The 23,421-nt window shown below is 37.7% G+C and overlaps 2 protein-coding genes across 3 annotated transcripts; both read left to right on the plus strand.

Moving 5' to 3' along the window:
• Positions 1-6: 6 nt before the first annotated feature.
• LOC125650025 (uncharacterized) lies at positions 7-17,037 on the plus strand. 2 transcript variants are annotated; one of them, XM_056167146.1, is made up of 3 exons: positions 7-165; positions 15,477-15,550; positions 16,655-17,037. In XM_056167146.1, the coding sequence occupies exons 1-3, from the start codon at positions 155-157 to the stop codon at positions 16,966-16,968; spliced, it is 399 nt and encodes a 132-aa protein (XP_056023121.1). In that variant the 5' UTR covers positions 7-154; the 3' UTR covers positions 16,969-17,037. The 2 variants fall into 2 exon arrangements, with proteins under 2 accessions (XP_056023121.1, XP_048733924.2); XM_048877967.2 differs by lacking the exon at positions 7-165 and adding an exon at positions 15,246-15,322.
• On the plus strand, positions 30-6,932 carry LOC125649995 (molecular chaperone MKKS-like). The gene is made up of 6 exons (XM_048877920.2): positions 30-169; positions 1,885-2,162; positions 2,468-3,767; positions 3,924-4,099; positions 5,793-5,903; positions 6,398-6,932. The coding sequence occupies exons 3-6, from the start codon at positions 2,786-2,788 to the stop codon at positions 6,851-6,853; spliced, it is 1,725 nt and encodes a 574-aa protein (XP_048733877.2). The 5' UTR covers positions 30-169; positions 1,885-2,162; positions 2,468-2,785; the 3' UTR covers positions 6,854-6,932.
• Positions 17,038-23,421: the final 6,384 nt, after the last annotated feature.

Raw genomic sequence — 23,421 nt, forward strand, 5'->3', positions numbered from 1 at the left:
TCGCCACATTTGTGGGACTATTTAACCAAACGTTTGGATGATTGAGACTTACATTGGAAAAGGTCGAGTCCGACTCACTTGACTAGAAGTTGAATAACTTCAAGTTCAACAAGTTGAATATATAATTAACCTTATTACGTCTTGATCACGATTAATGGATAACAAGTGAGTATGTATAAAAATATATAGAATTATTTAACTGTATAAAGGTATGGATTTTCCTTTTACTTTTTAAGTCTGTTCAACGGGCATGTGTTGTATAACTAGAGTTTCCTCTGACCCTGTTTGCAACTTAAAGGTCATGATTCAGATTGTGCAGCTACATTTTCAAGTTTTTGTAATTTATATGTCTCACGGCGTGACCGTGTTTGAGGGCAATAGTATCTACATCAGTAAGAGGACAGAAAATATCTCAAAGTTAGCACTCTATCAATGCATTCTAAAACTTTAGTCATTTGATCCGCCTATTCATTGAACGTGGAAAATGTAACACAATAGATGTAAAAGGTGCATTGTGATATCATATTCAGTGTCAGAGTTTAGCAATTTTACAAACTTAACATAGGAGACATGGATTGCGTGAATCGAGGGGTGAATATATAATGTAGCGGTCAGTATAAGAGGAACTTATACTGCCTAGCTAGAGAGCTAGCTGTTCTAGTGATGTGGTAGAGTCTCTCTCTTGATCACGCAAGTTAAGCAACGACGGTCGTGATCATCACTTGGCTGAGTGACCACTACACGTTACAAATTGGTGGCAGCATAGTGACTCTGGTGTTTGGTGGGCCTTCTTCAGGTGGAATCTCTTCGGAGCTCTGGATACGGACATGGTTTCGTCCGGGGATGACAGGTGATTGTCATTGGTAACGGCAGATGCCGTTGGTGAAGAGGTGCCAAACATTCAGAGAGAACTCGCGCTAAGCTTTGGGACGAAACTTCCCTGAGCGGGGGAAAGTGTAGCGGACAGTATAAGAGGGAACTTATACTGCCTCGCTAGAGAGCTAGCTTTTCTAGTGGTGTGGTAAAGTCTCTCTCTTGATCACGCAAGTTAAGCAACGAGGAGTGTGATCAGCACTTGGCTGGGTGACTGCTACACGTTACAATATGATTTAGAAAATACAATTTACATGCCTTTACAGACTTTATGTAACATCCCAGAAAGACATAAACGTGGGTACACAAGATTCAAAATGGAGAAATACATGTATGTCCTTGTACTTTCATTCAAATCTATGCCATTTGACCAATATTTTCAAGTTCGATGGGTATGGTTGAATTTTTCATAAATTTTCTATATTTTCCTTTTAAACATGTTACCTTTAGCATGTTTAGGGAGAGGTCAGCTCTCAAGGCCCTTCAGGCCATGAGAGGGCTTCACCCTTTGATAAAAGCTCTAATGCATGTGAGAGGATATGGTGGTCGCCCGCTTGGACACATGGGTTTCCTCGAGGTACTCCGGTTTCCTCCCACATGACCCCCAATCTCAAACATCCGTGCATCAAAGGACCCCATTGGAAATAAGCTTTTAAGCTTTCGTGGGTTATCCTTATTCTTTTTGTATATATGGTTGTATGTATATGCCAAATAAACACTTATTTATTTCTACGAGTTTGCTGTATCCTGGCAATAATTGCATTGCCATCCATCTCATTTGTATTGTGCAAGTACTAGTGTATCATTCATTATAATAAAGCCTTTATTTATCCAGGATTACATATTTAGCGATAACGCTAGTTTTCAATATGGTCCTGTATATAACATACATAACAGACAGATATTAGTAAAATAAACATGAAGTATTGTTGTTTCTTCCTCCCAGTCATGTTATGTTGTGTGGGCCATCAGAATGAGATGAGCAATTAATTTATCTTATCTTGTCTTCAGTACGAAAAATAAACATGGTGGCACAGAACCTGAGTTTCTCTAAGATCGGTACCTTGATTGGAGCATTTCTTGGAACAAGCTATCTCATTCACATCTCTTGGATGGAATACTGCCGACAGCGAGAAATGAAATTATTAGAAGTTGCTAAGAAAGAAGTTTATGACCAATATCCAGAGCTCCGCCAGTACGTAAATCTTAACAAGGATGACTTCAATGAGTATGCTGACCAGTATACGCTAAAGATGGAAAAAAAGAAGGAAGAAAAGTAACTATTCATTGTGAGTATGACACAGGACTGAGCACTTCTGTACTTTTCTTATTTTAGTGGGATTCAAATTTTAGTGATGCTGAAGCAAGAACGTTAATATATGGTTGTGTTAAAATATGAAAATCTCTATTTATCCAATATCATGATTACACCAAACAGTGCATTATTTCCAGCTGCATAAAAATTTATATGTACAAAAATACATGCAAGTACACACATACAGTATTTGAGTGGTGACTAAATGTGGCCATGAGAAGATTTTGATCCCTAGCAGGGATACAGTGTATCTCAAACATAATATTTTTATATTTACAGATTCAAAAATTCAACGAATTCCTTGGGAAAAAAAGTTGTATGTCACATGTGTAAATGATGATGCAAAAAAGTCGTGGAATAGTGAAGTCACCCAAACAATTTTTCGTACTTTTATTTAGTACAATATTTTTGAGAAAAGCTGTAGAGAAGTATAGATTTCATACGATACGCATGAATGAACCTTCCACTGGTTTGGAGAGGTACGAGATGAGGAAAGCGAAACGTGAGGCAATTAGAAGACGTGAAGAAAGTCAATTTATTCGGGTTAGTCAGATTGAGGAGACGTAGATACAGGAACATTGTGGTTGTATCTCGAAAATGAGTTCAAGAAAGAGCACCAAGGAAGAGAGTACGGTTCACCAAAGTGAACTCCGGGACAATCTGGAGGGATTGAAATTGTTAAAAAATATTGTTGTGACTTGTCGTGGCCCACATGGTAAGGTCAAGGTCATTCAGAATTCATCTGGTGGACATGTGACCTTGACGTCATCATCTGGGCGTCTTTTACCAGTGTTATCTGTATCTAAGCCACTATTGAAGCTGTTGGTATCGTTGACGGAGGCTCATCTTCGAATGTTTAGTGATGGCGGATTGTCTTTGATGGCCTGGTGTCTCAATATTGTTGAATTGTCTGAGAATTCTTTGGTTACTAACCGATGTTTGATAGAACTCTATGATGAGTTGATGGAACTGGCTGCAGGTGTTTTGAGCTCTAACGACTTTCCAGGAAGAGTAAATTTTACGTTGTCTAATATTGCTCAGATTTTATCGTTAGTGAGAACAATTCTCTCATCTAAGCCACTCTGCAAATTGTCATCAGAATGTTTAAAGCACTTGACTTCCATGGTTGTGGAATGTTTCTTGTCCTCTGTGAAGGGAGATTATAAGAACACTAATTGTGTCTTAATTCTTACTGCGGAGGGTTTATCAGCGAATCGGTCAAATTATGTGCCTGGAATCTTAATGTTGTATCCAGAAATTTCTTCCTCGTGTGTGAGAAAACTTCCATTCAATGTGAAGGATAAAAGGATTACAGTTGCCTTGGTGACAGTGTCAATGTCAGGTGACAGTGATGAGGTCATTCAGGGTCAGTATGAACGGAACGTAGAGGTTAATGCAGAGAAGACTGTAATAGATTATATGAAGACGTTTTGTGATCGTTTGATTGGCTGTGGAGTGGAAGTGATCATGTGTCAAAAGGTCATTCATCCGTGGATTAAATCCCAGCTGAGGCAACGTAAAGTGTTTGTGATTGAGCGAATGGGAGCCAGACTGACAAGCTTTGCTCAAGATTTGACAGGTACCAGTATTTAATATTATAGAAGGTTGTTTCAATGGTTGTATATTATTTAATGTCCAGTTCAAGAATTTTTTACTTATAAGGATGAAATATCATTAACAACGTTGAGATTTTCTGGTATATTTTTTGATGAATTATACTTGAATTGTTTTCCAGGTGCAACCCCTATCAACTCTTTCTCCTGTGATCCAGACAAGTGCCTTGGCTATTTGGATTCTATAGATCATGTCGTCCTGAACAAGAAGAGTTATCTCCACCTACAGAGGGCAGCCATTGGGATCAACACTTTAATGTTGTACAGCATGGAGGAAGAGATGGTATCAGAGCTCAAGGTACACTCACATTCTAAAGCAGTCAATGTATTACATCTATGTGTGGGACCCTGCAATGCAGATCTACTTAAGGAGGTATACTACATCGTAGTAATGGCTGACTTTCTTTTAAAACATGAATGAAAATATAGATATCAGCAGTATCTGTCTATTCGTATTAAATCTAATTGCTTAGTTGAGTAGCTCAGTGGGTTAATAGCATGTTGACTGCTGTGCTGAAGTTCATGGGTTCAAGTCCAACAGGGGTTTAAAAAAATTTCGGATTACTTTCTACTAAGTAAATTTGAAAGTTTTTATTTTTCAAAATATTGTTCATATCCACAATTTTTCATCCACATCAAATTTCTCTGGTGTAGCATTCCTCCTTCAGGTGATTTTGCTTCAACAACAGATGAATGGGAGACATTTAAAGCCTGAAAAGTATGGCAAAGATAAAGTGATGAGGACATAGTAAAGCTGTTAGCAGAGTCTTTTTATCAATTTAGAAAATGTTGAGATCTGTATGCCTCTTTAGGTATACCATTCATACAGTAAAAAATGGCACTTCGACAGCATGACGACTTTCAAATCACCAACCACGTGTCCCATCTTTGATGATTGAGTTTAAGCAAAAATAACAGCTAAATCAGGACTATAGGGTGGATGTGGCAAAAACACCAATTCCAATCAGTTCATTTTCCTTCAAATAGTCTTCTACAATGGTGCATTGTCATGGAGAATTTCAATCCCTTTAGTACTGGTGGCTGGACAGGCAGATTTGTAAAGTTTAGCAACCTTAGAACATTTTCAGTATAGAGCTGGTCTGTGACACTCGTATGTTCTAGAACCAGAACTTAGGCTACCGCAACATTAGTGTTGAAAAACAATGCATACATCACTTTGCGAACAGACTTGCTCTGCATGTTATCTGAGACTTTTTTCAGATTCTCCAATCCAAACAAGCAACAGTTACAATCCCATTTAATCGCTGTTGATCACAGTCTTTGTAATTGCTAAATAACTCAGTGGGTGGCCATTTTTACATGGACTCTTCTGCAAGCCTGAGTAGATGGGGGATCCACCGAGTTCAAACTTTCAGAAGCTTTAACTGTTCTTTTAAAATGCTGAAAACAGCTGACAAATAAATGTTCGTAATATTTGCATGGTCTTCCATGGTATATCTTGCATCTTCAGCAAAATGTTGCAGTTTTTTTTACCAATAGTGTCTTTTACCCATCTACACTGACAACAGCCAACCAGAATGAGGGTCATCTTCAAGCGACTCTTTGTCCACCTTAATTAAAATGAAATGTCCACCTTAAATACTGATGCAGATGAGGGTGTTTAGTGTCCGTAAACTGTCCATATCAACTTTAATGATCATTGGTGTAAACCTTAGTATTAAACACACAAACTTTGTAGCAAGCTTTTATGTTCATTTGAAAAGTTGTTCTTTTTTTCACTCAATTTTAATGTCGGTCTACTGAGATATCTTGAATATGAATGAAAAACTAATGGTGTTGGTAGAGGATCTTGAGTTTGATGGGGGGGGGGGGGGGGGGGGGGGGGGGGGGACTAAGAGTATGAGAGAAGGAATAAAGAGTTACTTGTCAGATGTAGATGGTCAGATGTAGTACAGTAACTTAGTAATTCCTCCCAAAGTTCTTTTGCTGTTCTTTCAACCAATACATACAAGAATTTTTTTCATTTGCAGTTGGTATGCGAGACGGCTTTTGACACCTTACAGAATATACTGCAGTGTCCCATAATGCTTTGTGGTGGAGGATGCTGGGAAACAAGTCTTAGCTTTCACATCAAACGGAAGGTAAATTTACAAGTTGGCATTACAAAATCCCTGTAAGAATTCTAATATAAATACCAATTTTTGAGATAGTACAATGCTTAGCAAATGCCATTTTGAGAATTCCCACTAACTTTCTGAAAGAAAACAATGCCTTAAATTTGGCCTGTTGACAGAAAATATACAAGTTTTTGACACATATACCTTGTGAATCAATGATTCATAGCTAAACTTATAATTAATCTCTTATACTTCATCTGTTCATTTATATATCAGTGTTTCTGTTATTTATGTTGTCTTTCTGTAGTTTCCAGAATTGGGGGGAAATTTTAATGTTTATAGTGAACTAGGCCTCGATTTCTCAAAATCACCCCTCCCCCCCCAAAAAAAAACATGGACTTAAGTCTGAGATTTTACTCAAATTGGGACTGCAAACTCAAAACTTTAAGTTGAGCTTGGTCCCTTTATACTTTTTTCTGTTTAGACATAATTATATCATGTCGCTTTCATGATTTTAGGTGAATGAAAAAAAGAATTCAATCCTTGAGAAAATCAGGTGTACCCCAACAGCATTATCATCAGCCTGCGAAATCTTTTGTAAGAGCCTCTTTCAGATTGCCATGACAACTGGACATACTGGGGTCATGATGATGACTTCCTTTCCTACCTTTCACTGCTGGAGAGTTCCACTTGATAGTGATGAACAGTTCAATGTTGGAACTTTAACCTGTGCATGTGGGACAGTGACTGAGCACTTTGAGAATTTGATGTCTTTGAATGATGTAAATGTTGATGCATATTCATCTACAGATGATGTAATTTTGAAAAATGAAGTTTATAAGATTCAACAGATTTCACAAACAAAGTCGTGTGTTTTAGATTCTTATATTTGTTTTAGCAGTGCGTTTAGGAAGGCTGTTTTCACAGCCAACATGATGTTGAATGTTGGAAATTGTTTACAGGATATCAATTGAAATTAGTCGGTATTTATAATTGCAGTATGTGTGTTTGGCATTGATGGGTTATAAATCAATAAATTTGATTACATGTTTATTACGTTTTCTTCAGTAGCACCAAAACATTTTGAATTCTTGAATACATTTCTTATAACAAATTAATTCAAAACAAATTTCCACAAATTACCGTTTGTTGGTTGGTTGGTTGTATAGTGTTTAACGTCCCACTTGGGAATCTTTCACTCTTATGGAGATGTCACCATTGTCGGTGAAGGGCTGCAAAATTTATACCTATGCTCGGCGCTTATGGCCTTTGAGAAGAAAGGGGTCTTTATCCTGCTGTGACACGGGGCCTCGGTTTTTGCGGTCTCATCCGAAGGACCGCCCCTTTCGTCGCCTCTTACGACATGTAAAAGGTACTGAAGACCTCTCTATCCCGGATCTAACGGTAACTTAAAAGTTACTTTTAATTAATAGTCATTCACATGTAGTGACTTAAGGAGCTTCAGACAAAGTGACACAAATGGACTAGTGGAACTCGGAGGTTGTAGCTGTGGCTGTTTTTAGGTCACCTGAATTCATTCAGGTGACCTATTTCTATCTGTTTTTGTCCGTGCGTCGTGCGTTAACATTTGAACATTTTCAGCTTCTTCTCTGAAACCCCTGAACCAATTTCAACCAATTTTGGCATATAGCATCTGTCGGTGGAGGGGAACAAAAATTGTGAAATTCGTGGTCCCTGCCCCCCTGGGGCCTGAGGGGTGGGGCAAAAACCATCAAAATGAGTGTAATTTTAAAAAATCTTCTTCTTTACTCCTGGACATCAAGAAGCCAAACTGTGGGCATAATTATAATGAGCATTGAGCCCTCTACCAAAATTGTGAAATTCATGGCCCCTGGGGCAGGGGTTCTTGTGTTAGGGTGGGGCTCTATTGGTCATATAGTGAAAATGTAGAAATTCTTTGAAAATTTTCTTCTCTGTCTCTGGGTATTAAGTAGACAAACTAATAGCATGGTAATGATAAGCAAGGATGCCTCTTTATACCCCCCGCAACAAGTTGTGGGGGGGTATACTGGAATCGGGTTGTCCATCTGTCCGTCCGTCTGTAGACGCAATGGTTTCCAGGCTCTAAAGCATTATCCTTTCCACCTACCGTCACCATATCATATATATGGACTACCCATGGGATGAAGATGTTCTCTATCGATTTTGGGGTCAAAAGGTCAAAGGTCAAGCACACTGGACATCAAAGTAGCAATATGGTTTCCGGGCTCTAAAGCGTTATCCTTTCCACCTACAGTCACCATATCATACATATGGACTACCCATGGGATGAAGATGTTCCCTATCGATTTTGGGGTCAAAAGGTCAAAGGTCAAGCGCACTGGACATTGAAGTAGCAATATGGTTTCCGGGCTCTAAAGCGTTATCCTTTCCACCTACAGTCACCGTATCAAACATATGGACTACCCATGGGATGAAGATGTTCCCTATCGATTTTGGGGTCAAAAGGTTAAAGGTCATTCGCACTGGACATCGAAGTAGCAACACTCAGAAAAGAGGTAGTTTATACCTATTACCAACACCCATTGGGAGATTGGGGTAAGCAGGGGGTATTCTTGGTGAGCATTGCTCACAGTACCTCTTGTTAAAAATTGTGAAATCCATGGCCCCTGGTGCTAGGGTGGGGCTCTATAAGTCATATAGTGAAAATGCATTATTTCTTTGAAAATCTTCTTCTCTGTCCTTGGGTATTAAGTAGACAACCCAATAGCATGGTTATGATGAGCAAGGATGCCTCTTTCAAAATTGTGAAATTCATGGCCCCTGGGTCAGGGGTTCAGGTATTGGGGTGGGGCCCTATTGATCATATAGTGAAAATGCATTTCATTTCTTTGAAAATCTTCTCCTCTGCTGCTGGGTATTAAGTAGACAAACTAATAGTATGATAATGATGATCAAGGATGCTTCTTTCAAAACTGAAATTTATGGCCCCTGGGTCAGGGGTTCTGGTGCAAAGGCGGGGCTGACCACATAGCTATTCAATGTTTCTTCCATCCGAAAGTAAAATTCTTATATTTAAACACAAACCTAATTCAAACATTGGAAGGTTGTTACATGATACTCAGGTGACCTATAAGGCCCCAGGGCCTCTTGTTTATCGTGCCAATGCCTGCAGTGACACAGGACCTAAGTTTTAAGGTCTGCGACCGAGAGGCATTTTGCGAGGAAAAAGTTTACTACCTATTTCAAGTGTTAGGTTTGATACGGCTAAGACATGAGCGGGTTGAATCTATGATCTCCTGGTCAGGAAGTGAAAACTTTAACCACTGTCTGAGCCATCCAAACAGAGACAGACAGGCGGGTGATAACAATTTACTATCTTATGTTTGTTAACTTTTTTTTTTAGGTCAGTTGAGCTTTTCTGATCTCTAGGCAAATTCAACAGATAATTTTCTAGGCCAAATTTTGTTATGAAAATACATGTATATATAATTAATACATAATGCCACTACTCCATTCTGTACATTTTTTCTCTCTCGATTCTCTAACACAATACTTTAGCCAGTTAAGGCTATGAAATGTTTGACTTATCCATGATAATTCGCAAGAATTAAATATGTCTATGCGTTTTATCCATGGGTGTATGAATAACCCATCCATATAACTCATGTAAAATTAGCAGTAGATTACATTTGTAAGTGTATTCTCATTGGCTGTTTTAATTTTTGCTCAGTACGTAACCATTCTTAATTTAACATTAATTGACAATGGATACCTACGTTCTCCATACACCATTCAATTTGGGGTTCTTGATTCAGAATGATAAAAAAAATTAAATTAAGGTGTACTTTTTCAATAATGTCTAAATTCTCATAGCCCCAATTTTCAGAAGAATAAAGTAAAATTGGGATTACTTATCTAACAACTGACAATGAAATAAGGAATCTCGCGTAATTACATCTGTACAACATGAAGGGCTTTCGATGTTTGTTCTGTTAAAGACCCAATTTTAAATTAACGCCCCCCAAACTTTACCTGCACGGGGATCAATGGTAAGCCGTCTGTCAATCAAACTCTTAATCTGCAGTGACCATGGTCTGCAGCAACCCAATAATAGCCAGCATTCTTTAGATATTGAGGAAGCCCAGTTTACCAGAGTTTTGATAGCATTGATCTGTCCACCACTTCTAGTTTCTCGTAATTATTTTTTGTAAAGTCCCCTGAACTTTGCAATTTTGATATAATTGTAATTTTTGTTGTCTATAAACATGTATTATAAATTACACACATCAAACCACAGGGGCTTATGCAGAAAATGAAGAGCACCCCTCTCCTACAAGGATGTGTTGTTTTTTCTACACAAGCCCTGCCTCTGTGATCAAACAATAATTTGCACATTGATTTCTAAAACATATAACTTATTGAAATAATTTCTTTTTATTTATAAAAACAAATTATTCATTGAGCCAATGAATAAGAGAAAGAGAGAGAGAAAGGGGTGTAGACTGTGTCAACAGCTGTTAGGGATAGAACCATTATGCAAACACTATGACCACAGAAACTTTGTTAAAGGCACTTTCTGTGTATATCAAATCTATACACAACAGTGTGATCTCTTGGCCAGTAAAAACAATGACCATAGATAAGCCCTGCCCCATCCAGTGATCCGTAAAGAAACCGTACGGTATTTTCTTAAGGGGGGGGGGGTCTTTTAGTGAAAGGTGAAGATAAACAATTATCAATAAGCAATACAAAATAGAAGAGAGTTGGGCAAACACGGACTCCTGGATATACCAAAGGTGGGATCAGGTGCCTAGGAGGAGTAAGCATCCCCTGTCGACCGATCACACCTGTCATAAGGCCCTTGATCAGGTAAACAGAGTAACCATGTATCTTTGCATTACTAATCTTTTCACTTCTTGTATACAAGTACTAAATAACAAAATTCTTTCACATTTTCAATAGCGATACCATCGTACAAAATCTTACGTTTTGCCATAGGACCTTTTGAAAATATTTAAAATACCTTTGTTTTGGCTATGTTCACAGTGAGTTTCCATAAACTGCAATATCTGGCAAAGATATACATGTACATGTATAGCGAGCGTTGTAAATCAGCAATTTCGGACATTAAAACAGTGTCATCAGCATAAAAAAGAATTTAAAGTTCTAACATAACAAACATGTTGTCTTGCACTTACGTACTAGACATGTAAATCCATATAAATGATTACTTGTTAAGTAATTTCCCAGGTCATTGATAAACGCTGAAAATAGAAATGGTGATAAATTTTCCCCTTGTCTTAAACCAACATTACGCGTGGCATGAAAAATTCTTACATGTGTTCACCTAACTGAATCTTTGTACATATTTTTGATAAATCTTCGTTTTCCATCTATTCCACTGTTTAAACTTTTTGTTCATAGGCCATTTCTCTAAACAATGTCAAAAGTCTACTTGAAATCTATAAAAGCACCTAATTTGTTTTCTCTTATTGCTCAATGCATATTTACTATGGTTTAACACAAATACACTATTTGTAACCGGTATACGATAACCATTTCTGAATCCCGTTTGAACTTCGCTGATTAACTCAATTTCATTCGCAAAAGCATTCAAACGGTCGCACAATATACTAGTAAAAAGTTTAAAGTTTTCCCAGACTAAGTCGCGTGATTGGTCTGTAATTTTCAGAGTGACTTCTCAAGTTCAAGTTCATTTTATTCACTCAAACCACATTATACATTGTACATGAAGTGCATTAAATAAACATACATTTGAGTATAAGAATAAGGTCAGAGTATGTACAAATATACAATATACATGTATTGAAAAAGTATTTACAAAATATATTAAGGAGGACAGACTAACTCATAGATTTTTGAGATAAACATACAGAGTTTTTTTATGTGTTTTAACCTTACTGGTTGACATAATTTCATGAAATTTAATAACATTAGGTCTTGTGTAATACCTACTGTGTAGGTATTCTTTTCTAATATTTGACAAAGCATTGCATTCTAATATATAATGGAATTCGTCTGCAATTTTCGATTCGTTACACAAAACACAAAATCTTTCATTATATGGAATACCAATCCATCTACCAGTCTCTACTGGAGGGCGGTGATTTGTGGTGCGAAATTTAAGAAAAATTGTTCTGAATTTTTTTTTGACAATTTGTATTTGATATCTATTTGTTATTCTGTGGCCCTTGCTCTCATAAACTGGTTTGATTTGGTGAATCGCGATATTCTTCCAAGGAATTTATTTTCATACAATTTGACCATGTGCCTATTACCTAGTTTAAATCATATCTTGACTGCAGAAATTAAAACACGTGTTTCCGATGTCTTACCTGCTACAGCAAGAGTTCTTCAAGGTTCTATTCCAAATCTTTTTAGTTTTTATTATACCGTACATAAATGATCTTCCGTTAGATATAAATCATGTTTGCCGACGATGCTAATGGTCATATATGTGTAGAAAATGTACTAAATTCAAATATTTGTGACATTGAGAACTGGTGCTCTCAGAATGAAATGGTGCTAAATGTAGATGAAACAAAATGTATATGCTTATGGGTACACAGCAAAGAAAATCAAAATTAAATGACCCAAATTCAAAGCTTGTTGCTATAAATAATTCAGTTGCAATCCTCCAGAATGAGAAGATTCCTGGTGTACACACACAATCATACAATGCATTGACACAGTATGCAGAATCGAAAACTACACCACAGGGTTTTGATACAATGTGAGCAAACTGGTATATATAGTATATACTGTATATACCAGTTTGTTCAGACTGTGTGAAAACCCTGTGAACTACGCAAGATATAAAAGTGTCTACCACTACATACCAAGAAGATAAAAAAAAGTTTCTACCCCTACATACCAGAAAGATATAAAAGTGTCTACCCCTACATACCAGAAAGATAAAAAAGTTTCTACATGTATCCCTAGCAGGGGCGGATCCAGGAATTAATTTTGATTTTCAAATGGGGAGGGGTGGGTGGGGGTTCCACCCTCAAAATACGTTATTTTTATCTTTTTAGCCAAATGTTCTGACGAAGGGGGAGGGGGGGATCCGGGGGTTGGACCCCCCCCCCCCCCCTTCTGGATCTGCCTACATACCAGAAAGCTTTATCACAATGCATATACTTCTGCCATCTACCATTTACTTCTTAAAGACCGAGTTTTTCGACCGGTCGGTTTACCTCAGGTAAGTTTAGTTGGGGGCGGAGCTAATTTTAAGCAGGTGTAAAGCCCCGAGGGAAGAATGGTAGCTTGTGTATAGCTTTCTGAATACACGGGGTGTTACCTGTACGTTTTCGTAAGATAAATCATAAGTGCAATTATTTTTCTTGTGCATGTTATTCAAAATATTGATAAAAAAAATATTAATGAATCAAATATGTTAAAGCACGATAAATTTATTTTGTAATTGAGGACGTTAGCCATTGAAAAATTAGGTTTGGATACCATGCTCGGACTTTACGAATAACAGTCAGGTATGATGTATCTCTTGTATCCGTGCGTCTACCAAACATACAGATTCCTACGAGAATCCCTTCGTACTGCGGCGGATTTTCTGGTGATATAACGATCATCGTCCCACACCCCACGATGACTCAACATAGTCCAGAATTTCTTATAAAGTTTTTTTCTGTTAGATTTACTTTTTCTGGACGGCACACCGGGATTTTCTGGCCACCAAAGTTGTCTGTGCGACTCGTCTATAACGCACGGCCTACACCAACAGTCGGGTCATTCAGCTCTTCCGGCATTTCCCTCAATAGCTGGTCCAGGCGAAGAGGGTACTTCCTCAGATATAACTTCTTCTTCCTCGGCATCCCAATCCCAACCATTGTATGCAAAAAGGGCCCTTACAGCGGATAATTTCTCTTCTGATAGAGTTGCGGTTACTTTTGTTGCCATGTTTCGTCGTAAAATGACGCTGATAAAATTTCAATTGAATATAAACGGAATTTTAATGACGTATTTACTCATAATTAAAATTTTGATAATAATATATAAACACGACATTTCCAATGAAAGTCGGTACAGTCTCTTGAGCATAAAATCCATGTCCGTGTAAATTATGTTCTAACCATCCATAATTTTCTATCGCACCTCTTCCTAAACACAACCCATCATAATTTATTATAATTGATGTAATTATATGTAAGATTTTCTACTCAATACATTATATTTTGTGACTATAGATGTAATACAAAGCCATAATTTTCTTATCAAAACTTTCTCTATTGAGCTGGCATACTACGCGGTAAACATGTGGGATAATTCATCCAAACTTGGTATAGAAAGAATAAAGTCGCAAAAAAGAACTGCATGATAATTCTGGATGCAAGTCCAGATTCCTCTCTTGAACCATCGTTTTAGAAACTTCCTTGGTTGACAATTTATGGCCTAGTTGAATTACACAAATATATTTTATCATTGAAAAATTTTCGTGGTTTGGCTCCCGATTATCTCGGTGGGTTATCTGAATTTCAACCCTCTGCTTCTTATTGTCTGCGTTCTGCATCAAATCACGACCTTCGATTACCAAAGTTTAATTACACAATTATTCGAGATCTCTTTACAATACTCAGGTGTGAAACCGTGGAGCAAACTACCTCAACACATAAGGCTCTCTCAGTCTCAACATGTAGAGATATACATTATCAGCTGCCATACCACTATTTAAGCATGTTTTTTCTCTCCATCGTATGTATAATTTCTATACATTTACTATGTCTTTTAGTCACAATGTGGAATGTAAGATTTTGTGATTGCTACTGATGTTTAGATTTAGACTGAGTTTTGTTACATGCTCTGGTCTTCATGCTTTTGAGACTCTGTTTTAAATTATTGTGTTTATAGTTGTATACATCAACTGGAAGGCCCTGAGGAAGTACAGTGCGTGCACTCATCAGGTCACCGTGAAATATTATTATGAAATGTATACTAGGATTAAAGAAGGCGAGGGGTGGATTGGTTAGTTTCGTATTTTGACAGTTTGACTTCGATTAATAGTACCATAGTTTTCTAAATAATTCTGTAAAATCGAACAATCAAAGTTATTACTCGTGCGTGACCTCGCCGTGTGTATTTATGAGGATCAAGATGTGTATGAATTTAAATCACTGTATGAATTTCTCTGTTGTTAAATCACTGTATGAATTTCTCTGTTGTTAAATCACTGTATGAATTTCTCTGTTGTTAAATCACGGTATGAATTTCTCTGTAGTTAAATCACTGGATGATTTTAAGGATAAACGAAAGATACGAATTAAGTAGGCAATTGTTCTGCAGGAATAGAAAATATCAATTAAATTTTCTGCTGGATTTTCTTGTGAAGTTTTATTAATTCAAAGCAATCAGACCGAAGCACATGTATGCGAGATTGAGTGGAATAAACTTTATGCGAGTCCTGTAGAGCATTAAATAAACGACATGATGGGCCGGGGTTTATTGTAAGTTATCTAAATGTTTTCAATTTGTATATTTACACAGTTTTTACAATAATATTTATAAAGGTTTCTTGTTTTACAGATCTTTCATGTTTGTTATAGTGAAACTTTTAACGTTGGTTTAGGTACGAGTTAATTTGCATGACTATTATTGCAGGTTTCTTTCCATCCTGTACCTGACGTCTTTACAGTATTCCTGTGCCCGCTCCATACATAATCCGCTACGTTACGGTAAATAATCAACAATCCGTTTTAAGAATTGAACAATCCGTTTTAAAATTTGAAGTAAATAATCAACGATCCGTTATAAAAATTTAAAGTAAATAAAAAGCATTCCGGTATAATAATTATTGGGTTTTTTTTTTTTAATTATTAAAAATCAATCCGTTATGAAATGGTAGTGAATAAATGATAATTTTTGTGTTCAAATTTCGACCGACCCTAGATTTCATTTCAAAGTTTAAAGAAAAAAAACATTTCCCAGGACTTGAGGGCGGGGTAGGATGAACAGGGTACTGATCTCATGACCCCCCCTCCCCCCCCCCCCCTCTCTCTCTCTAGATCTCTATCCGTTATAATTGAATTGCTGGGCGCTATAATTCAAGTGAAGAGACCAATAATTCAATATTAATGCACGCATCAGTTCAATTAATGCGCGCAATACTTCATCTAGAGAGAGAGCAACTATTTCATAAAAGATATCATTAATTCAACATATCCACAATTTCATTGATGATCTCTTTAGTGAAGCTCTCTCGATAAAGTTGTTGCTTGCTGTAATAAATGCCCCTCCTTCCCTCTTATTTTCACCATTTCCTCCGGTAACTGCAAGAGATGCTGACTAGATTCACGCTAAAAATGTTCAGCCAACTTCTACTGGAATAATTTCGTAGTCAAAAAGTCGTTATAGTTGCTTATTAAAAAAATTATAATATTCATTTATCTATATATTTATTATTATCATTAATCATTATTATTAATGTTATAGCTATTCATGGAAGATTATATGTAGACAACTTGACCTGTCATGACACATTTTTAAGTGAGAAAGGAAGTTTTATATTATCGGGGGGGGGGGGGGGGGGCATCAGATTTCAGAGTGCATTTTTTTGGCCATACTATATTTCATATTCATTATGTTACAAAGTATATTTACTATCTCACAGACATCAACTATATATACATTGAATGGATTGTGTCCATTTACCTAACCTGCATTGTATTCACTTTATGTATAACTTTTGTTTATACTTATGTTTATTTATTCTATGTAAAAACGTAAAACCTATGAACTGTACCTTACTTGGTGTTAAACAATACTATTTACCATTCCAGACAAGCAAGCACCACGTCACACGAACTTGCACCCATTTCACTTTGCGGTACAGCAGGAAGACGTGGGATTGGATCCATTCGATATGGAGGGAAAGGTGCAATTGTCCTCTACAACTCCATTAATTCCAGCAGTAATTGATTTAGGTGAATCTGGATTGAACAGGAAGGTGTTGGGTCTCCCTGGCTGGGAATATTTAACTGTCACTCTCGTGGTAGTACTCGCTGTCGGCGTTGGTGGAAGTGTTGCGATCGTCTGCAAAAAGTGCGGCGGTTTGTTGGGAAGACGTGGGGATAAGGACCAAAGTTCAACTTGAAATATACGCAACAAAAACCGCTTCCATCGGAACGCTTTGTTATTTTGACTGCATCAGTTATGAAATAACTATTTTGTAAATGATCTTTTGTGTATGTAAAGGTGATAAATGTTTAACCTAGCTATATTGTCTTCAGAGTTGGGGAAATTACGAACGTCCCCCATGCCCACCCTCCAATCCACGATAGAGCCCTCACTAGACTTCCACTCCCCCATGCCCACCCTCCAATCCACGATAGAGCCCTCACTAGACTTCCATCGCCTCGTTGGTGCTGCTTTTATACGCAGAAATAACCACACAGTTGTCAATAGGCAGTGTCAATGTCCAGATGACAATAAGTAGGGACAGTTGTTGATAAGCAGCGTCAGGTTGAAATATGTAGCGACAGTTGCCAATACGTAGTGGTAGTTGGCGACAAGCAGCGGCAGTTGATAGTAAGTAGCGGTAGTTCTCAGTAAATAGCGGAGTTGCCAATAAGTAGTGACAATTAACAATATTAAATTATTGACATTTTGCAATAAGTAGCGGGAGTTTGCTATAAGTAGTGACAGTTGGCAGGGCCGTAAATTAACCTTCAATTTGGAGGAGGCAGGAAATTAGGCGGGGGTCTGGGGGCCGCCCAGGCCCTCAGACGCTGAGCACATTTTGTGCACACTGAACACGTTTCGTGCAAAATCCTTGATTCTAGGGCCTTCTAAGATGTTACTTGACTAACTCATTCTAAAAGAAAGATTTGGAATGCTTTTTAAGGGAGGTATCATGTTCTTAGTTATTGGAAACAACATAAATTCTAATGAACTTTAAATTTTAATTTTTTTTGGCTCAAAAGTTGGAGGAGGCAGCTGCCTCCTCCGCCTCCATGTAATTTACGGCCCTGGTTGGCGATAAGCAGCAACAGTTGGCAATATGTGGCGGAATTTGGTAAAAGGAACAGCGGCAGTTGGCAATATTTAGCGGTGGTTGACAACAACTAGTGGCAGTTGGCGATAAGATGCGGCAGTTGGCATTATTTGGCGGCAGTTCGAGAAAGAAGCGACAAATGGCATTAATGAGCGGCAGTGGCAATAATGAGCGGCAGTTGGCAATATGTTGCAACAGTTGACGTTCAGTAATAACATTTCTACATAAAGAGCGGAAGTAGGCGAGAAGGAGCGACAGGTGGTAATAAAGAGTGATAATTTGCAACAAGTAGCGGCAGATGGCGATAAGAAGCGATAGTTGGTGATAGACACTGAAAAGCGACAGTTGGCGCTGATAAGCTGCAACTGACAATATGGGACGGCAGTTGGCGATTAAAGAGCAATAGTTGACAATTTGTAGCGGCAGTTGGCAGTTCCCGTGTTGAAAGATGAGACTATTCCTTTCATCACTGATAGAGACCAAACATTGACTAAAGCAATGGAGAATTATTTCACAAACATACGAGTTCTGCATTGTTAGAATCACTTAAAAAGAGATTTCAAGAAAGAACTCAGGAAGCTTAGGGCCGAACAATCCGATCCGAGATAGGGGTGTATTTGTCGGATTGGCTTCGAATGCTACAGTGTGAGACTGACGAAACATTTCTGGAGACTTACAAAATAAAAGCTGACTGCAAAGTGGGCAGAAAAGGGGGAAAAGTACGTTGACAGGCATTTGAAAAAGACATTCTGTCTTATTCATGATGACGGATTATCGAACAAATTTCATCCTTATTCGGCTCATTTCCGGGAATTTCCAACCATCCATCTGAAAGCATTAACGCAGTTTTGAAGCGTATGGTGGGCTGGCAAGAACTACCGGTGGATTGTAATTGCTATCCCTATTCCATCTGCAGAACGTTTACCATGTCGAGATACAAAGAGGACGTGCAGGCATCGGAAATTACAAACTAAAGCAAAACCACCAGGAGCTAAACCCGTCTGGATAAAGACGAAATTATGATGCCTTACAAAATTCTTAATCCAGACAAAATAATTCAGTAAGTCCGGTCATTAATTTCCGATGACGAAACAAGGGAAACGGATTAATTAATAACAAAACAGCAACGACCTCACCAGCTATGAGCCCAAAGGAAACAACATCGTGGAACAAGAAAACATATACTAGCTTCTGTGAGGAACTGCACACTGTTGATCAGAGTCCCGTACAACTTATAGAAGTAACACCGAAGAAGGATAGGGACACACGCCAGAGCTATCTTGCTAATTATGTTTTGGATCATAATGACGTCACACATGTACCCGTCTATCACGCCTACGTCATAGCAGGACATAACGACAAGAAGTTTGTGCTTCATTGCATCCAGAGACTTGCCAGTGTCCCTCCTCTTCACGATGCTTCCACATCATGGCAGTCAGGATGTTTGTTGGGTTGCCTGCTGAATACGAACAGAAAGAATTTAGTCTCATAGCCTTATCTAAACAAAAAGGGTTGGAAGCGAAGTGACAGAAAATCCCCCCCCCCCAACAAATATAATGTTGAAATTACAGTTAATCCCGCACCAGATTCCATTGAAGTTGATCAAGAATCAAAAGCGCAAGAAAAACTAAATTTTGCTACACCATCAGTGAAAGTAGAAGAGATCACAAAGTAAAGAAAGACATTAGGATTTGACATGCCACAAAATGAGACACATCTCCCAGCAAAAAGGAAGATAATGAAATCTGGGAGTTTATTGAACTTTGGGGTCGGCAGACTGACACTTGAACACACTACACAGAGACAATATAACACCCAACAATGCTCTGTGTTCAGACACAACTAATCATGTCCAAGATATCCCCCGACATCCAGTCTCTTCAGCTGAGAACTAGCCAGGCTGGGATGAAAAAATCGTCAGTCTGGGATGAAGAAATCATCAGTCTGGGATGACGAAATCGCCAGGCTGGGATGAAAAAATCGTCAGTCTGGGATGAAGAAATCGCCAGGCTGGGATGAAGAAATCGCCAGTCTGGGATGAAGAAATCGCCAGTCTGGGATGAAGAAGTCCTCAAAGTTATGTCACCGGCATCGTCGCAAACCACGGGTTATTGTTTCATTCTATTTCACAAACCGGGTTTGTGAAATAGAATGAAACAATAACCCGTGGTTTGCGACGACGTGTCACCAGCTGCCCGGATTCATCATGGAAAATTCCATTGTGTGACATCTGTCAAAGTTGATGGACAAATATACATTTATTAAGTAGTCATCTATGATATACTATGGATTGATCAGCCCTTCTCTACAAATAAAACTGCATAGCCAGTCTCATCTTCACAAGTCAAGGGTTATTGATTCGTTACCTCGCACTAACCCTTTGACATCAGTCGCTATTTAAAAGTTGGGCTCGAGAAGAAGCATATGATTGGTTTGCAGCCTGAAGCTGCAAACCAATCAGACAACGGCTTTTATAATCGGTCGAAAACTAAACTAAACAGTAAACACGCATGGCGACGGCATTATGGTGTAGAATTTGTGGCCAATTAGGACAAGACAGATACCGTCGATTGATTTTCGGGAGTTCGTTTTGCTTGAAGAAACAATTAGACGAGGTTTTGGGGTATGAGCCGAATGAAAATGATGGATTGTCAAAGTACGTTTGTCGACTATGTTTTAACAAATTAAACAAGTTGTCTAAAATTGACTATGAACTAAATAATAAACTACAACAATTAAAGGACGAAAAATGTTAATTATTGATTGCGTTACGAAATAATTTAACACGCAATGATGTTGAAAAGTGGGGCGACTATCAGCGTCACTGCATTTCCCCCCAAAATAATGGGAATAACTTCGTAAGATAGCGATTTACCACTGCCGGTTTTAGTCCCAATAAAAACATCTTTTTCTTTTCTGATACATGATATCGAAAGCTTTTGGTTTTCAGTCAAATGATCGATTTGATGTTTTTCACATAACTTTTCGTCAACGGACGCCATTTTTTACTTTCTGTTTATTCCCTTACCAAACTGTCATCTGAAACAAGAAATCCCATTGGCTGATTTATTTTAGCATATTGCGTCATCCTTTTTCTCGAGCCCAACTTTTAAATAGCGACTGATGTCAAGGGTTAGTGCGAGGTAACGAATCAATAACCCTTGACTTGTGAAGATGAGCCAGTCTATACGGAACAGACTCCCATGGAGCGCCAAATTAACATAAACTCAAATAATTGAAGATATCATCAATTTATTTGATGCGCGCAACAATTTAATTAAAGATCTCTTCAAATAATTAATGATATCTTCAATTCTGAATTATTGCGCGCATTAATTGAATTGATGATAGCATTAATTCTTCAGCTGGATTGATGCGCGCTTTAATTCAATTAATGATCTCTTCAAATGAATTAATGATATCAACAATTGAATTGATGCGCGCTACAGTTCAATTGATGAGAGCAATAATTGAATTCATGCGCGCATTTATTCATTTGATGAGAGCAATAATTGATTTAATGCGGGCATTAATTCAATTATTGCTCTCTTCAATTGAAATAATGATATCTTTAATTCAATTGAAGAGAGCAATAATTCTTTTAAAGAGAGCAAATATATAATTAAAGATATCTTCAATTCAACATATCCACAATTGAATTAATGATCTCTTTAATTGAATTGTTGCTCTCTTTAAAAAGAATTGATGCGCGCATTAATTCCTTATTCAAAAGCATTGTAAATGATTTAAAGATATCTTCAATTGAATTAAAGAGCTCATCAAATTCTCTAAATTAATTATTGCGAGCAATATTTCCATGGAATTGATGCTCTCATCAATTGATTTAAAGAGAGCAATTATTGAATTAATGCGAGCATCAAATCTATTATTGCTCTCATTAATTCAATTGATGCGAGCATTAATTCAATTGATGAGAGCAATAATTGAATTGAAGCGCGCATTAATTCATTTGATGAGAGCAATAATTGATTTAATGCGCGCATTAATTCATTTAAAGAGAGCAATAATTGAATTGATGATATCTTCAAATAATTGACAGTAAGCAGGGAAAATAGCTAGTGCTGGGGATAGTGGCCCGATTAGAGCCAACCTGTTCCTGGTACTAGTCTATTTAGTTAAGGAAACATACTATTTACTTTCTTCAAGTCTTCCATTTATTATTGATTTACTTCTTGATTTCAACCCAAGGTAGGGACATTCAAATAAATAGATATACATGTATATCCAATCAGTGATTGAGGAAAATTATACTTTAGTTAAGCAAAGAGGTTCTTTTCGAACTCGTACTAGATTGACGGCAATAGAGTGCCGTTACAATAACATAGCTATATATAGAGTGCCGTTACAATAACATAGCTATATATAGAGTGCCGTTACAATAACATAGCTATATATAGAGTGCCGTTACAATAACATAGCTATATATAGAGTGCCGTTACAATAACATAGCTATATATAGAGTGCCGTTACAATAACATAGCTATATATAGAGTGCCGTTACAATAACATAGCTATATATAGAGTGCCGTTACAATAACATAGCTATATATAGAGTGCCGTTACAATAACATAGCTACAGTATAAGACTTCTATACATAGCATAGACAATATATATATATTTTTTATGCCCCCTTTGAAAAAGAGGGGGCATATTGTTTTGCAACTGTCGGTCGGTCGGTCTGTAGACCATGTGTTGTCCGCTCAATATCTTGAGAACCATTCACTTGATGATAATGATATTTCATATGTGGGTTAGTTATGAGTAGAAAAGGATCCCTATTGTTTTTCAGGTCAAAAGGGCAAGGGTCAATCTACTCTGGACATAGGAATATAATGTCCGCTCAATATCTTGAGAACCCTTTGCTTGAAAGACATCAAACTTGGCACACTGGTACATTCTAAGGAGTAGATAACCCCTATTGCTTTTGAGGTCATATGGTCGAAGGTCAAGAGTCAAACTGGGCATAGGAATATACTGACCATTCAATGTCTAGAGAACCCTTTGCTTGAAAGACATCAAACTTGGCACACTGGTACATCCTAAGGAGTAGATGACCCCTATTGATTTTGAGGTCATATGGTCGAAGGTCAAGGGTCAAACTGGGCATAGGAATATACTGACCATTCAATGTCTAGAGAACCCTTTGCTTGACAGACATCAAACTTGGTACGCCAGTACATCTTCAGAAGAAGATGACCCCTATTGATTTTGAGGTCACATGGTCAAGGGTCAAACTGGACATAGGAATATACTGTCCATTCAATATCTCGAGAACCCTTTGCTTGACAGACATCAAACTTGGTACACTGATACATCTTCAGGAGAAGACGACCACTATTGATTTTGAGTTCACATGGTCAAAGGTCAAGGGTCAAACTTGACATGGGAATATATTGTCTGCTCAGTATCTTGAGAACCCTTTTCTTGACAGACATCAAACTTGGTACACTGATACGTCTTCAGGAGAAGACAACCACTATTGATTTTGAGGTCACATGGTCAAAGGTCAAGGGTCACACTAGACAGGAATA

This window comes from Ostrea edulis, chromosome 5 (genome assembly GCF_947568905.1).
Source record: "Ostrea edulis chromosome 5, xbOstEdul1.1, whole genome shotgun sequence".
Classification (NCBI taxonomy): domain Eukaryota; kingdom Metazoa; phylum Mollusca; class Bivalvia; order Ostreida; family Ostreidae; genus Ostrea; species Ostrea edulis.